This window comes from Lissotriton vulgaris, chromosome 4_1 (genome assembly GCF_964263255.1).
Source record: "Lissotriton vulgaris chromosome 4_1, aLisVul1.2, whole genome shotgun sequence".
NCBI classification, from domain to species: domain Eukaryota; kingdom Metazoa; phylum Chordata; class Amphibia; order Caudata; family Salamandridae; genus Lissotriton; species Lissotriton vulgaris.
Genome location: NC_141691.1, coordinates 1,721,278,827 through 1,721,295,804, shown reverse-complemented (window position 1 = coordinate 1,721,295,804; position 16,978 = coordinate 1,721,278,827). Strand labels below are relative to the sequence as shown.

The following is a 16,978-nucleotide window of genomic DNA, read 5'->3' as shown; positions in this document are numbered from 1 at the left end:
TCAGCGCATATCGACAAACACCCCACTCGACCACCCGCTGCGCTCCGGCGCACCTGGTATTCAAGAAGGTACCAAGAGACTGCGTGCCAGCTACACCTGCCTGGTGCCCTCCTGAGATAAACCACGAAGCCACCCAAGAACGACGGAAGCGCACAAACGACAAAGCCAGCCAGGCCAGGAAGGCCCAAGCCAGGTCATTAGTAGTTGGTGACAAAGTGGTCCTCAAGAACAGACACCGACACTCAAAATACGACCCAGCCTTTGAACCGGAAGTGTGGGAGATCGTGAATGTACACGGCACCATGGTATCCGCATCCAGGGGCACACGAGCCGTGACCCGGAACGTGTCATGGTTCAAGCGTGTCTCTCGCGAAGGTGGACACGCCGGCTCTGCATCTGAGGACGCGGAGGACGGAGACCAGGAGCCAGTACGCGAGGAGTCATCCACGGCCCCACGAGAAGAGGAAGGACCAATTCCACCGAGACTCGAGCCGGCCCTCAACATCAGCCCCGAAAGCACCTCGAGCAATGGTCAACATCGTCCTGAGCGACCAGCGGAGATGGGAGGTCTGGAAAGTCGTCAAAGCCAAAGATATCATCTGCGACCCAATCCGACCCCCAACCAAAGGTTAAAGGACTATGCATGGACTATGAACTGATCAGAGACATCTCATGGCCGGGACTATTGATCTGTGAGTTTGGAGGGATGTAGTAACGGAGCCACCCGGCCCGCACACGTACGCACACACGCACGCATACGCCTCAGGGGCGGGGTAGCCCCTGGGTATAAATAAACGGCCGGAAGACCGCTCGTGTTCTTTGGCCCTAACTGTCAGTCAGTGTTGCGTGGTTTCTTCACAGTTATAGTTAGGCCCCACTTTGAGGCCTAGGCATCCCTTGCCCCCGTGTCTCCGGACACTACAGAGGCGAACCTGTTTTTTCGCAGCAGCTGCGACTAACGCTCCGCTGTTCCCAGTCACGGCTCGCTCACAGTGGGGGCCGGGGGGGGAGGGGGTGTTAAATAAATTTAAAAAATAAAAAACTTACCTGGTCTTGACTGGGTCCGCGCCGCCTCCCAGTGTCCCATCGCTGCCCAGACCTCAGGCATGCACACCTGTACCATTGAGACCTCGGTGGGGTGGGGGGGTTGGGAGGGCACTGACCTCTCGCTTGGAAGTAGCATTTGGCCTGAGACTCGAGGATAAAGGCAACGGCCAGCCGCGCGAGCAGCAGCCCCTGGAGCAGCCGCAGCTTCATGGCCGGGTCCGGACCGAGGCCTCACTTCGCCTCCTTTCCCTTTCTTTAAGTTTTACTTTAAATTCTCTTCCTTCCTGTCTTTCTCTGCGTGTCTTCTTTCTTCTTCCTTTAATCTCTCTGATTCGCTCTGGTTTCTGTTTTTCTTCGCTCTTCCCGCTCTGTGCCCTGCCCCTATGCCCTCTATACCTCTGTGCCCCTCTCACCGTCCTGTGTGCAGCTGGCATGCCCCCTCCTGACGGGAGATATTTATTAAGTCGGAAGTTCTGCCGTGGCGCGGGCCACGCGCTGGCCGCCACCGGGAGGTTAAAAAACTAATTTCCTCCGCTGATAGGCACCAAAACACCGGGACAGGTTGAGAGAGGCTGCTCTGGGGTCCCGACCGTTGGCGTTAGCGCCTAGTGACTCTCCTAGCCAATCCTGGCACTGCCAGCAGCGCCATGATTGGTTTAGGGCACCGTTACTCTTTGCCCACTGCACGCCCATTAGGAGACCGAGGGGCTCCTAATGGGCATGCGCAAGGCAGGAAAAAACACAGGTGCGCATGACTGGGCACGGCGAAAAATTCGCCCTCCGTCCCCATTCATGCGCACTTGTGTTGTGCTGCTGCCTAGTGTGTCCCTGGCTTGTCTGACAATGCTGTCTGTCAAAATGACGCTGGACCGCCCACCCCCTTCAGACTAGTCTGGGGGTGGGCGGTCCGACATCATCTTGACTGACATGATTGTCGTGTCGTCAGTGCTCCCTCGCTTCTAAACGGAGAGTTTACTTAAAGTTCACACAGACCCCAGGGAGCTGCGTGGGCAGCTTGTGGGGCAACGCCCCAGCACCCCTAATGGACGCACCGCCACTGGATTAGATATACCCTGGGTTCGCTATATCAAGTCTCAAATGGCTATTCTTGGATGACCTGAGCTATTTTCAAGCCCTAGAGCTCTGGGCAAAATGACGATTAGGGACTTGAAGCAGCAGTTCCTGAATAGATCTATACTGTCTAGGGAGGAAAGGGAGTTAGTGAAACCCACAGTGAGAAGTTTTGTCATATTGAGTATAGGTAGTGAGATGCAACCATATCTAACATATATAAATAGGCCCTATCACCTGTTTGTCTTAGTTAGATTCAAGCATAACATGGTTCCCTGGCTACTGGCCTTCCCGAAAGGGTTTTTTACAGAGGGATCGTTAAGACCCTGTCCCTGCGACAACTTCTCAGATCAAAATATTCTTCATATGATATTTTCTGTGAGTTTTACGTCTCGTTACGCAGGAAATTCATCATCCCCCTCCTAAAACGCCTACATTTTGGAAAAGTCAGACCAGCGCTGGAATATTTACAAATGTTGGCATCACCCATGGTGTGTTTTGGGGTTGCCAGCTACATACAGGCGCCATTAGGTGTAGGAATAGGCTGATGATAGCATAAATGGGACTATGTCTTAAAATGAATTCATTTATTTAATATCAGTGTTTTTAACAGTATATTATGTAAAAAGATTGTGGAAAATCAGGGGTCCCTACCTCATTAGAAGGGCGGAATCGACAGGGGTCTCCCACCCCCACGCCGGCACAAACAGCATCCCTGGGTCATTGGACTTCCTCTCTTCACCCACAGGATCCGCAAACCATTGCCGACCCGGAACCCGGCAAACCGGAAACCGGAAGTGAAGTCCCGACCGGTGACCCGGAACCCGAACCATCCGGAAGCGGAAGTGCCGCAACTACGCTCCACCAGGAACATAGAAAAGACGGGAAAGCAGTCAAGACCTCGTTCAGCCCAGCGGACTCGTGGCAGGAGAAAGCGAACGGCGCGGAACCCCCGACGGAGAGTGGACGAGGAGAGGAGATCGTAGAGAAGGCGGAAAGCGGAGAGCAGGAGGAGGAAGAAGACCTGTGGTCGGAGGACTGGTGGCGACCTCCGGAGGTGGCTGGAGAGCGGCCGCAACTCGGATGAGAGTTGCGGCGGGGCACGTGAGTACTCTCTATCCTTTCTCCGTGTCCCTGTGTAAATATAGTGTAAATACCTGTAGAGCCTGTACATAGAGTGTCACGAGCACCCTGCACTGTCCATATAGATAAACGAAGTATCACGAGCACCTTGTATATATATCACTCTCCTTGCACTGACCCGGGCACCCCAACCACCATACCCCTCCCGCTTGCAATTGACCCTATCCCTCTACCCTTCCCACCTCCCCTCCCACACGTCTCCTTCCTGGCCAACGCACTCCCGGTGAAGGTGACAGTACTCGATAGTCCTCATCGGACCGGACTAACCCCAAACTGTTCTCTCTCTTACATATCTCCGAGGAGACCCATCACCCGACCGTCATCTGATGACCACAACCTGCAGAGTACCCAGGACAAAGACATCAACCCTACAACAGAACCCTTCCGTCACGACGTTCTCTCCGGACTTCCTCCCTTATACCTCTGTGGAATACTACTGTGTCTCTTACCTCTGAATAAAAACCGAAACCATAGCTCATTATATCCGGCCTCCCAGCCTGTTATTCCGGTCCGCCCAACCCACAAATCCACAGGTGGTGTCAGAAGTGGGATATACCGGAAGCATGGAGGCCGCGGTTAAACAGCTAGCGGAGAGCCAGGAGGTGCTTGGAAAAATGATGGAGAGGTTCCTCAAGACCGCCGAGGATGACCGTGGCCAACTCCACGATGTCCTTAAAGGACAGGGAACAGCTCAGGACCAAGCCCTCGAGAAACTGACCACCGTCATGGGACAACAACGGCCCACCACCTCCTTACCCTCAGTGGTCCTCCAAAAATATGTGTCGGGTGAAGACCCCGACTATTTTTTTACCAATTTTGAGCGCTTGGCGCAGGCTGCTGCATGGCCTGCCGATCGCTGGAGCCACTATCTTGGTCCCCTGTTAACAGGTGAACTACAGGCTGCCTATCAGCAGGCCAATATCCAGGGAGTGACCCCCTACCAAGACGTCAAAACCTGCATACTTGAGAGACTGGGAATCGACGACGAAACGTACAGGGTTCGTTTGCGTCAGGCCAGAGAGGGCCCCCAAGAAACACCGCGGGCTCTCTCATTTCGGATTCAGGACTTGGCAAACCGATGGCTAAAACCGGCCACCGCCACGAAGGAAGAGATCCTTTCCAAGATATATTTGGAACAGTACCTGGCCTCTCTTCATCCAGCCACCCAGAAATGGGTGAGACAACACGCCCGCCTGACCTTGGACAGCGCGGTGGAGATAGCCAGTGCCTACAGTAGAGCCCAGGAGTCCCAACGGGTCAAAGAAGAACCACATCCACGCGTTCCTCATGGCAACCACTCACGGCCACCAAGACCACCAAACCCGGTCAGAAGACCGGATCCCGCTCCCCTGATGCCATACCCAATCCTGCCTCGACCTCCCCCACCTGGGCCACAGTGCTATCACTGTGGAGGATACGGGCACATAGCCCGGGTGTGTCCTCAAAAGGAGGAACTTATGGACATAGGGATGGCACGGAACTATGTGTGCCTCACTAACGAAGTCACCCCACCACCTTTTCGCTGTCCCGTGCGAATAGACGGACACCGTATGATGGCCTTGGCAGACACTGGGTGTAGACATAGCGTCCTCAGACCCCAGGAACTACCCCATCCTGTCGGACCCCTTACTGGGACTGTCGCTATAAAATGTGTTCACGGCGACACCAAGAGCTATCCAACGGCCCAAGTAAGGGTACAACAAAACACAGACATGGGGAGAATGTTAACAGTCGGGCTGGTTCCTACCCTCCCTGAACAAGCCATACTAGGCAGCGATTATAGCGGTCTTCCCCACCTCCTGAAAGACACTACAGACTCCCTAAGGAAATGGTGGGCGGAGGCCCCGTTTCCACATGGATCTCCGACCACGGACTCTCCCTCAAAACCCGGAAAATCTAAGAACCAAAAGAAAAGAGAAAAGAGAACATTTACAGGTGCATTCCCTGCTCATGTCGAAGATCATCCTTGGGAAACGGACCGCGAGTTCCGAGCTGCCCAGCAAGAGGATCCCGTATTACAGGAAGCTTGGAATCGGGCCCTGGACGATGAGGACCCACTGCACGTAGGTCCTTACTTCTTTCGCAAACATGGACTCCTCTATAGGAAAGGGGGGCCCCAGGACCCCACACAGCTAGTTATCCCCGGATTGTTTCGGGAAAAAGTCCTATACCTGGCCCACAGTCATTTGCTGGGAGGACATTTCAGTGACCTAAAAACCGGCCAAACTATCCTTGAGAAGTTCTACTGGCCGGGTGTCCATGGACAAATAAAACAATACTGTAGGGAGTGTCCAGTCTGCCAGAGAAACAGCCGGTATCGACCCCCCCGTGTGCCTCTCCAACCCCTTCCTCTTATTGATGTCCCTTTTTCCCGAGTGGGTATGGACCTGATAGGACCCCTGTTGCCCTCCAGGACGGGTTGTAGGTACGCCCTGGTGTTAGTAGATTACGCCACCAGGTTCCCGGAGGCCATCCCTTTGAAGCAGCCCACTACACAAAATATCGCGAAAGCCCTTATCTCCATTTTCAGTAGGGTAGGATTCCCTCGTGAGATATTAACAGATCAGGGTACGCCTTTCGTGTCCTCCCTCATGCGCCAAGTATGCGCCAATTTGGGTATCAAACAGATAAGGACTTCGGCCTATCACCCCCAGACAGACGGGTTGGTGGAGAGATATAATGCCACCCTAAAGGCCACCCTGAAGAAGCTCCTGGGCCTGGAAAGTAAAAGGTGGGAGGAGATGCTTCCCCTAGCCCTCTTCGCCATTCGGTGCAAAGTGCAAAGTAGCACCGGGTATTCCCCATATGAGTTGTTATATGGACGTGCCCCGAGGACCCTGTTAGACATGGCTCGCGAGGCATGGGAAGCAGAGCCAGACCGGACCCGGCCTCTCCCCGAGTATGTCGATAACCTCCGAACCCACTTGACCCAAATCAGAGAAATAGTGCGGCAGAATCTGACAGCAGCACAGGTCACTCAAAAACAGCAGTATAATAAAGGAACCAAGGCCCGTTCTTTCAAACCAGGAGACCTGGTGTTGTTACTCCTGCCATCATCCGACCATAAACTGTTGGGACATTGGCAGGGCCCCTTCCCTGTCATGAGACAAGTGACTCCTGTCACCTATGAACTAGAGCTGGATGCCAACCGAAGTGTCACCCAGATCTACCACGTCAACCTGTTGAAGAAGTGGGAGGGACCCCTCCCTGTCATGACAGGCTCCCTCTCTCTGCCCTTTGAGGGCTGTATAGACCCTGACCTTCCTGAAACCAACAAACAGGACCTTAAGCGGGCCTTGTCCTCGGTCCAAGCAGTGTTTTCCTCCCTACCCGGACACTCCACCATAGTGGAACATGCCATCTACACAGAAGCAGGGAAAATCGTGCGACAAAGGCCCTACCGGATCCCTGAAGCACGCCGAACAGTTATAAAAGAAGAGATCGCCCAAATGTTGGAGATGGGTATAATTGAACCGTCTAACAGTAGTTGGAATTCCCCCATCGTGTTAGTACCCAAACCTGATGGCTCCACCCGTTTCTGCATAGATTTCAGGGAGGTGAATAAAATCTCGGCTTTCGACTCCTATCCCCTGCCTCGAGTGGACGAGATGGTGGAACGGATAGGCAAGGCTAAATATATCAGTACCCTTGACTTGTGTAAAGGGTACTGGCAGATCCCTTTAAAGCCGGAAGACAAACCTAAAACTGCGTTTTCAACCCCTGAGGGTTTGTTTCACTTCAAAGTAATGCCCTTCGGGCTCCATGGGGCCCCTGCGACATTTCAAAGGGCCATGAACCTGGTCTTACGACCCCATACCGACTTTGCCGGGGCGTACTTAGACGACATAGTCATCTACAGTGACAGCTGGGAAAAACACCTTCTCCATTTACAGGCAGTGGTACACTCCCTGGGTAGTCATGGTTTCACCATTAACCCCGCCAAGACGACCTTGGCGGCCCAAAGTGTGAAGTATCTGGGGTATCTCTTAGGGGAGGGGGTCATTCGTCCCCAAAACAATAAAATACAAGCCATACACTCCATACCCTTCCCTCACACAAAGAGAGAACTCCGTGCCTTTCTCGGATTACTAGGGTATTACAGGAGGTTCATTCCCCGGTTCTCCCAGATAGCCGCTCCCTTGACAGACCTTTTGAAAAAGTCCGCTAGAACCGAAGAGAAGTTGCAACAACCCACTCCTGTCCTACTGCAGGCCTTCAATCACCTCAAGCAATCCCTGTTGTCCGAACCCGTGTTGATCAGTCCGGACTATTCCCGTCCATTTATCCTGCAGACGGATGCCTCCGATCAGGGTTTGGGGGCGGTCCTGTCCCAGAAAAACGAACAAGGGGTAGAAAAACCGGTTCTGTATATCAGTCGGAAGCTCTTCCAGCGAGAGCAAAACTATGCAGTCGTAGAGAAAGAGGCTCTGGCGATTAAGTGGGCAGTGGACAGTCTCAGGTATTATTTAGAGGGCCGGGAATTTGTCCTGTACACGGACCATGCACCACTTGAGTGGATGGCCCGCAATCGGGGCCACAACGGGTCCTTAGGTGGTTCCTATCGTTACAGCCATTCCGTTTCAAAACGCTACATCGAAAGGGACTAGACCAGGGCAATGCTGATTACCTCTCACGTTATCCCGCTCCTTCCACCCCTACTAGTAAGACAGCTAGGGAAAGGGGATGTGGAAAATCAGGGGTCCCTACCTCATTAGAAGGGCGGAATCGACAGGGGTCTCCCACCCCCACGCCGGCACAAACAGCATCCCTGGGTCATTGGACTTCCTCTCTTCACCCACAGGATCCGCAAACCATTGCCGCCCCGGAACCCGGCAAACCGGAAACCGGAAGTGAAGTCCCGACCGGTGACCCGGAACCCGAACCATCCGGAAGCGGAAGTGCCGCAACCCGGCTCCACCAGGAACATAGAAAAGACGGGAAAGCAGTCAAGACCTCGTTCAGCCCAGCGGACTCGTGGCAGGAGAAAGCGAACGGTGCGGAACCCCCGACGGAGAGTGGACGAGGAGAGGAGATCGTAGAGAAGGCGGAAAGCGGAGAGCAGGAGGAGGAAGAAGACCTGTGGTCAGAGGACTGGTGGCGACCTCCGGAGGTGGCTGGAGAGCGGCCGCAACTCGGATGAGAGTTGCGGCGGGGCACGTGAGTACTCTCTATCCTTTCTCCGTGTCCCTGTGTAAATATAGTGTAAATACCTGTAGAGCCTGTACATAGAGTGTCACGAGCACCCTGCACTGTCCATATAGATAAACGAAGTATCACGAGCACCTTGTATATATATCACTCTCCTTGCACTGACCCGGGCACCCCAACCACCATACCCCTCCCGCTTGCAATTGACCCTATCCCTCTACCCTTCCCACCTCCCCTCCCACACGTCTCCTTCCTGGCCAACGCACTCCCGGTGAAGGTGACAGTACTCGATAGTCCTCATCGGACCGGACTAACCCCAAACTGTTCTCTCTCTTACATATCTCCGAGGAGACCCATCACCCGACCGTCATCTGATGACCACAACCTGCAGAGTACCCAGGACAAAGACATCAACCCTACAACAGAACCCTTCCGTCACGACGTTCTCTCCGGACTTCCTCCCTTATACCTCTGTGGAATACTACTGTGTCTCTTACCTCTGAATAAAAACCGAAACCATAGCTCATTATATCCGGCCTCCCAGCCTGTTATTCCGGTCCGCCCAACCCACAACTCCACACAGATGTTTTGGACAATTGTAGTTTTATACATATTAATTGACTTAGGACTTACCGTGTTGGATAGGATTGAGTTGCATACGATGGCTTTTTAATAACTTGTGTAGTAGTGTGAATTTTTTGAAACAATAACCCTTGTAATAACAAATTGATTGTTTTAAAAAGTTTTTGGATGTGCACTTTGATGGTTTTAATCTAATCGAATAAAGTTATACTTGACTTGACTAGTCATCAAACTGTATTTGAGAGAGTTTTTGATCTGTGGTAATTCTAATCAGAGATTAGAAACAACCGTGTAAGAAGCATTTCTTAACGAAATTCTTGTTAAATTAACTCTAAAATTGCTGCTTTGCTTCGTTTGGTGATTTTTGTCGGTGTCTGATAAACCTATTTAATGATCTTTCATGTTGAGTCTTTTAAGGGTCATGTGGTTTCTGATTGGGACTAAACGACATTTCTGTAATGCACATTATATCTCTAAATTGGTATTTGCATCAATGCATAACGCACAATCTGCCATTAATAACAAAATGGCACTGTATTAAATTACCAGTAACAGTCTGTAAATACTATGAACATTACACAGTCTGTCAGGATACACTTCTAAAGAAAGTCAGTCGCTAAAGGAATTGGTCCATTGACAGGTGGGATATAGCGTCCCCATATACAACAACGCTGTCTACATAAATAGTGCTTGGGGGACCACTGTGTTAAACCTTACTGTAAGAGTGGTAGAGGTTTGAACTTACAGTCTGCAGCTGGTAGATCCGGCAAACTGTGACACTTCATACGCTGCGCCCAGTTCTATCACAGTAAACACCAACTATCAACCAATAACCCGTACGAGTGCTAAAGAGGTGGAGGGGCATGAAATGCGATCATAAACACAAATGAAGGACTAACTCTACTGTCACATGCCAAGTCTAGTTATAGTGGTTAGGACGTACTACCGTAATAGGATAACTGATTTGTTAGCACTGCTTATGTGCATTACTTCAATTAAGACAATTGTTACAGTAATCTTTTCCACTGACAGTCTATAAATATTTTCAGAATGATAAATCCCGAACTTTTCTCTTTTAAGATGGCCGCACCGACTACTTGAATGGAGCACAAGTTTCGTTAAGTCTTTCTTTTGTGTCATATCATTAGGACCTCTACGGTATGGAGGCTTCCTATTAAAATATTTGCTATTGGGATGGTGCTTCATCCGCGTCCGGGCAGAGCGTGTATTTTCTCAGGCCTTACTCAAAGTGCGTAAGGCATTTCAAAAGGAAATAAATACAGAAATGTCGGAAGCCCCATCGGGATAGGACAATATGAATTAACGTTCATAGGTACTGTTCATGGAGTGCCACCGAGAAGACTCGCACCATCTGCGAAACTTGCACTCGACGTTCAAAAACAGTATAAATAGCTACAGTAAAGAGGGCGTAGGTCTTCTAGAGTTTACCTAACGCGCGTGCGTACTGAGGCCGCCGGTGGCGCGGGAGACTTGAGAGTGAACTAGGGATGTGAAGTATCGCTGCAGGGAGGGCCCAATTCAAGAGCGGATTGTATACGAACCGGGAGTGGGAAATACGTCTGTGTCAAAGGTGAGATGGCGGAAATAGGTTGAGCACTTCGCGGGTTGCTATCTGTCTCTTCGGATAGCTCTATCACAAGAGTTTGTCTATAGACGTAGGGAATATTGGGGGCCTGTGTAGGAACCATTTAGACGTCGTCCGTATGTAACCAGTGACGTGAGGGCAGTGTTGGCAGCTGTCAAGGGCGACAGCTTACCATCATCGAGCCCAGTGCCAGTTTTGGACTTCTTAGCATTATGGGACTTGTATTGATTTTACAATAAGATCAATTGGAACACAAATCCCAGAATACACAAAAAAACTTGCTCCAGGTAAATTATTCACGCACGAAACTGGGAAACTTAATAGGTATTAAGTGTGTGAAATGTGATCCTAAATACAAGGGGGTGGTATCAGTGAGAGGTGGTAGCTGCAATGTTCTGGTGGGAAAGTGTATTTGTTAATTAAATAACTTCAGATGTCAGTGAGTATAACCGAAGGCTTGTGGGAGCCCGACTCCCAATTATTCACTGAACCTCCAATATTTTCATCACCCCAAAATGTACCTCTAGCAGTATGGTTCCAGCAACCTTGATCTTGCGATAAGTAACCAGCCTCCACAACATCGGGTCCAATCATTTAGAAGAGTAAAATCAAATAGTGACTGAGACCACTCCATATCTAAGGTCTAGAGCGATAAAAAAGTTAGTGGTTTATTCCTAAAATGTCAAAATAGGCAATGCACAGAAATACAGTAAATGCCATGAAGTCCCAGATACAGAGTGCAAAATCGGAAATTAAGTCTTTTAAAATCCTAATAAGCAATAAAGTCACCCAACATTCTAAGTTTCAGACTCTTAAAGAATCCTTGCACATATTAAGGTAGAAGAAAAATCTCAAATAAATTGGATCGAGTCTTGGGAGGAAAATGAGGGGGGTTTTCCCCTCACACCCCAAAACTAGGTATTTTTAATACATATTTTGTACATAAACAATTAGCAAAACTGCAGATTCAGCATGGCTAGTGTTGGCTTATATTGGAGAAATCAGAAAAGATAATAATTTAAGGTTTTATAATACTAACCCATTTCTAAAATTGAATAATCTTTCCATTAGCTTACACGGGAATTGTAATCCAGATATGTAAAATGCAGCATGAAACATTGTAAAGCAGACGGATTCATTAGTGTGCTAAAAAGCTTACTTTGGTACGTACAGTGAAACTGTCCTTCAGAAAGAAAAATCAGGGAGACAATTGAAAGTTTCGTTCACAATCCATAATCTGAGTAAAATAACCAATTTCATCACAGTTTGCTGTGCTCTGCAAAAACTGTAGAGAGAGAAGACTCGCAGGAGGACATTGATTGGAAGGAGGGGAATGAGCTGGAGGAAGATGAGCAAGAACATCAGAAACATCTATTTTAATAAAATGTTGTCTTATGAAAATGGTACAAAAGGGGGTGGTGATGGACGGAGCATCTGAATCAATCAAACACTCACACCCAGTCAAAAGATCTGGTTTTAAACCATCACCGTTCTTTAGCCCACTCCGCCCTAAGTGTGGCAGGGTATACTCAGACGTGAGTCCCTTGCTCACTTTGCCACTGGATTCAAGCAAGCCGGGCTGAAGACGGCTAGAATGCCCGAAACCGGTCCTCGGAAGCTTGTTTCCGGTCCAGGGAAGACATGGCTTGGCAGTTCGGGCTGTACTGTTCCCATGAGGCACAGGGTCAGACTGATTTGCATATAGCCATGTCTGAACTGGGGTGGCGAAGTGTGCTAAAGAACGGTGATGGATTAAACCCAGAGCTTTTGACTGGGTTTGAGTGTTTGATTGATTCAGATGCTCCGTCCATCACCACCCCCTTTTGTACCGCTTTTGGCCGCCATAAGTGTGGCAGGGTATACTCAGACGTGAGTCCCTTGCTCACTTTGCCACTGGATTCAAGCAAGCCGGGCTGAAGACGGCTGGAATGCCAGAAACCGGTCCTCGGAAGCTTGTTTCCGGTCCAGGGAAGACATGGCTTGGCAGTTCGGGCTGTACTGTTCCCATGAGGCACAGGGTCAGACTGATTTGCATATAGCCATGTCTGAACTGGGGTGGCGGAGTGGGCTAAAGAACGGTGATGGATTAAACCCAGATCTTTTGACTGGGTGTGAGTGTTTGATTGATTCAGATGCTCCGTCCATCACCACCCCCTTTTGTACCGTTTTATGAAAATGGCATAACTAACCTACATTAAGAAACGCAGTTCTAACCTTTATAATTGAATTGTGTCAAGTGCAACATCATTAATTAATCTGTTACGGCTATATTAATCTTCAAAATCATCAGTAAACACAAATTATTCGTTACCCAAAATTGCACTTTAGAAAAACTTTAACCAGCTTGCTGATTTAAATTGTAGTTTGAGAACTGGGGAATAGTGACATGTATTTATAGTGCTATACGGTCACATCATGTTGCAGAAAGCACTGTGAATATGCAAGTCATTAGTTACAAATAAATGTATTCCACTTAGTACACAATAAGCTGCCGTGAAATGTTCAAAAGATTAAGTGTTTAAGTGCTTTAAAAAATGCATGTTTTAACTACTACAAACTCAGTCTGCATATAGTCCAAACTTCTTTATAGAACACATCCCAGGACTGGTAACAGCATTTTAGTACTTCCTAAAAGAATAACGCTTTGTCACCATGATGTGTCCGATGAGGTTATCAATTAAAGCCTACCCTGGCTTCCAAGGACCTTTAGAGATTCAGATCAACTAATGGTGCCTATTTACAGTACTTTCGGATAGTAGCCAGGCACCCGGGCAGGAAGGCTGGTTTATATTGATCTGTCTGGGCCTTTTTTCGCTTCACAGTGAAGGTAGACCATCGCCCCAGCCTGTGGCATCTAAAGGTCGGCAGTAACCATACATGAAAGATTTTCTCTCCTTTTTTTTTTTTTTTTGTTCAAATCTGTTTTTATTGTGAACACAGCGATAAGCCTACAACCCCGTGTCGGGGCCGGCCGCGCACAGAAGAACTTGAAGGCGTGAGTAACCAGGGGAAGGTTGGAGTATTAACACAGCGCCTTGCCTACAACCCCTAGAAGGGGCCGGCTGCGTGGCTTAGGGGTAGTGATAGCAAGAGGTGGTCACGCGCGGGTGGCGCATCGCTGTGCGGGGGAGGCGCGTATGGGAGGAAAAGCTGTAGTGTCACGTTTTCCAAAGGCCCAACGGGGCCCAAACTGCCCCGTAGGGGGGCGAAAGCCAGAGTGGCAAGTAGGAAGGAAGAAAAAGTCGGAGGGAGATTGAGCAGTAGCAAGAGGGAGAGGGGCCGGGGGGGGAAGATGTCAGTCGCCGGAAGGGGGGCAAAAACGCAAGCAGGTGAGCGGTGTGGCAGAGCACAACAGCGCCTGCGCTGGGGGGCGCAGTTAAGGACCTAGTCTGCTCGGGTCAGCAGGGATGAGGGCGTCCTCGAATAACTGCAGAGCACGAAGCCTGGGGGGCATGTGGCGGGCATAGCTGATGGAGCACAGGTGGCGCACGAGGGGTTCCCACACTGCCTTGAAGCGCACGCCCCTCGTTTGTATCCGCGCCGTGAGCAGCTCCATAGTCAGGACCTGCCAGAGGCGCACAAACCAGGAGGCTATCGGCGGTGCCTCAGCCCGCTTCCAATACAGAGCAATGAGTTGCTTGGCAGCGCCTAACATGTGAAGTGTGAGGATCCAGTCGCTGCGTGTGAGGGCCCTAAGCGCGGGGGGTCGAATGCCCAGCAGGAGCGTGCAAACCTCCTCAGGTAGGGGGAAACCCAACACCCTCTTAATGTGACTGAGGACCTCCTTCCAGAAAAAAAAAGAGTAGGGCATGACCACCAGATGTGTACAAAGTCGCCAGTCGCAGTGCCACACCTCCAACAAAGCGGCGAGGAAGTGGGGAACATTTTGCTGAGTCTCAGGGGGGTATAGTACCATTGCGTAAGCATCTTGTATGCGTTTTCCCTCTGCGGGATGCTGCGAAAGGTTTTAGGGATGTCAATCCACAGCCGGGCCCACTGAGAAGGCGTGATATCGGCGCCGGCCACTGACTGCCATTGTCTTTGGTAGGGGTGCGCGGGTGGAGCGGTGGGGTGCTGCAGGATGTTATAGATCTGGGAGATAAGTCGTTTCAGCCCCCCAAGGGAGCGCGCCAGTTTCTCGAATGGCGTGTAGGCCCTGGTGGCAGCCCGATACATGTCATCTCCCATAGTCCAATGGCGCAAATTGGCATACTGTAGGCCGGCGGTCGAGGGGAGGCCGAATTCTTCCCTGCAGTCGGGCCATGATTTAGGCGCCCCTCCAAGAAAGAGGTCTCCTATTACTCTGCAGTCCCCTTGTGTCCAACTCTCGAAAGCGCGGGTCCGGGCTGCAGGGGGGGAAGTGCGGGTTACCAGCGATGGGGGTGTGTGGAGAGGGAAACTTGGTTAGGCCCTTGGACACCGCCACCCTGTCCCAGACGTCAAGAACTGTTTTCGTCGGGACCGCCATATATGCACTCCTGGATCGCGCCACGCGTGGGAGCCAAGGCAGGTCCCATATGGTGCGCCCCGTGACCACCCGGTCCATGTGGAACCAGTGCTTGTCGCTCTCGCGTGCACCCCATTCTATGACGAACCGAAGGTGCGCCGCCCAGTAGTAGTGGAGAAGATTCGGGCAAGCGAGGCCGCCCCTGTCCCTCGGTTCCATGAGGACTCTCTGTGAAAACCGAGGTCGCTTACCACCCCAGATGAAGGACGTGAGGTCGCGTTGGAGACTCTTGATGCAGTGAAGCGGGATTGGGGTGGGCAAGCACTGGAAAACATATAGAATACGGGGGAGGACCGACATCTTGACCGCGTTGAGCCGCCCTAGCCAGGAGATCATCAAGGGCTTCCATTTCCGCAGGTCCGCCAGGACTTCTTTGCGGCAAGATGCCCAGTTCCGCGCGGACCATGAGTCCAGGTGGGGCGTTAGGTCCAGACCCAAGTATTTGATGTGGTTCTCCGCCCAACGGTAGGGTGTAACCCCTTTCAGGAAGGTGACCTCCTCCTCAGGGATGGTGAGGTTAAGCGCCCAGGATTTGGTGTGGTTAATCTTAAGGCCAGATGCTCGTTCAAATAGGGAGAGGGCGTCATGCACCGCCGGGAGGGAGTCCCGAGGGCGCGTACGAGTGAGGATCAGATCGTCCGCGAACAGCGCCACTTTGTTGGCACACCCCCCGTGGGGGATTCCGTGAATGCCAGGAGTGCGTCTAATCGGCTCCGCCAGCGGCTCCACCGCTAGGGCGAACAGGAGGGGCGAGAGCGGGCATCCCTGCCTCGTGCCCCTGTGAATCGAGAGCGGCGGTGTTAGTTGGCCGTTGACCCGAATTCTGGCCTGTGGTCCGAGATAGGGGGCCATGCACCCAGAGATCATTTTAGGGCCAAGACCAAGTTTCCGGAGGACCGCTCGCAAGAAGGTCCAGTCGACCCGGCGAAGGCCTTTTCTGCGTCAAGCGAGAGAAGGCAGGCCGGTATATCCCAATGCCGTACCTTCCCCACTAAGTGTGCCAGCCTGCGCACGTTGTCAGCCCCCTGACGATCCCGAATAAATCCCACCTGGTCCGGGTTCACTAATCCCGGCATGTACGGGTCCAGCCGTTTAGCCAGGATCTTGGTGTAGATCTTAAGGTCGGTATTCAGGAGGGCGATGGGGCGATAGGAGGAGCACAGGTCCGGGTCTTTCCCAGGCTTGGGGATCAGGGCGATCTCCGCCAGGCCCATATCGGGGGACGGGCCAGTGGTGTCGGAGAAGGAGCCGTACAACCGCAGCAGGTGCGGGCGGAGCTGGGTCAGAAATAAGCGGTAGAAGGCCAACGGCAGACCGTCTGGTCCCGGGGTTTTCCCAGTGGGGAGGTCCTTGACGGCCTCCGTTATTTCCTCCTCCTGCAGGGGACCTTCCAGAGTAGCTGCACATGCCGGGGACAGCGGAGACCCCCTCAAAATCCGTAAGAACGGCCTCGCGCGCCTCCGTAGAGTTGGGCTCCTCAGCATATAGGGAGGAGTAGTAAGCGACGAAGGCTTCCTGCTTGGCTTTTTCAGAAGTGGCGCAGGTGCTATCCTGCCGCTTGACGTTGGCGATGTGGGCCCTGGCTGCACGCGCTCGCAGCCTGCCTGCCAGCAGGCGCCCAACTTTGTCCCCGCCCTCATAGTAGCGCTGTTTGAGCGCCAGCAGGGAGCTCTCTGCCTTGTTGGTGCGCAGCGCGCGGAGTTGCCCCCTGAGGTTGGCGAGTGTTCTCTTAGACGCCTGTGAGGGGGAGTCCCTATCCTGAACCTCCGCTTGTTTGATCTCACTAGCCAGGTCGGTTTCTAGCTTAAACGCCTCCCTCCTCCGTGCCACCGCCAGGGAGGTAATGTGGCCCCTAATGGTGGCCTTGAAGGCAT

General features: G+C 51.6%; 2 protein-coding genes across 6 annotated transcripts in view; one reads left to right on the top strand and one right to left on the bottom strand.

The window, feature by feature from the left end:
- The window catches only part of LOC147724452 (RING finger protein 151-like), a 285,148-nt gene extending 275,325 nt beyond the window's left edge, over positions 1 to 9,823 (bottom strand). For 2 of the 3 annotated variants that reach the window (XM_086966006.1, XM_086966004.1), the window contains exon 1: positions 9,737 to 9,804. In XM_086966006.1, coding sequence (XP_086822132.1) covers positions 9,737 to 9,776 — 40 coding nt within the window. In that variant the 5' untranslated portion in view covers positions 9,777 to 9,804. Of the gene's footprint in view, positions 1 to 9,736 lie in introns of all 3 variants that reach the window. The other variant, XM_086966007.1, reaches the window with a different exon arrangement.
- RAD54B (RAD54 homolog B) overlaps positions 1 to 16,978 on the top strand; it is a 694,602-nt gene that overhangs the window by 7,258 nt on the left and 670,366 nt on the right. For 2 of the 3 annotated variants that reach the window (XM_086966003.1, XM_086966001.1), the window contains exon 1: positions 10,427 to 10,582. The exons of the other annotated variant lie outside the window; for it this stretch is intronic. The gene's annotated coding sequence lies outside the window, so the exon portion shown is untranslated. Of the gene's footprint in view, positions 1 to 10,426; positions 10,583 to 16,978 lie in introns of those variants that run through there. 3 annotated transcript variants of the gene reach the window in all.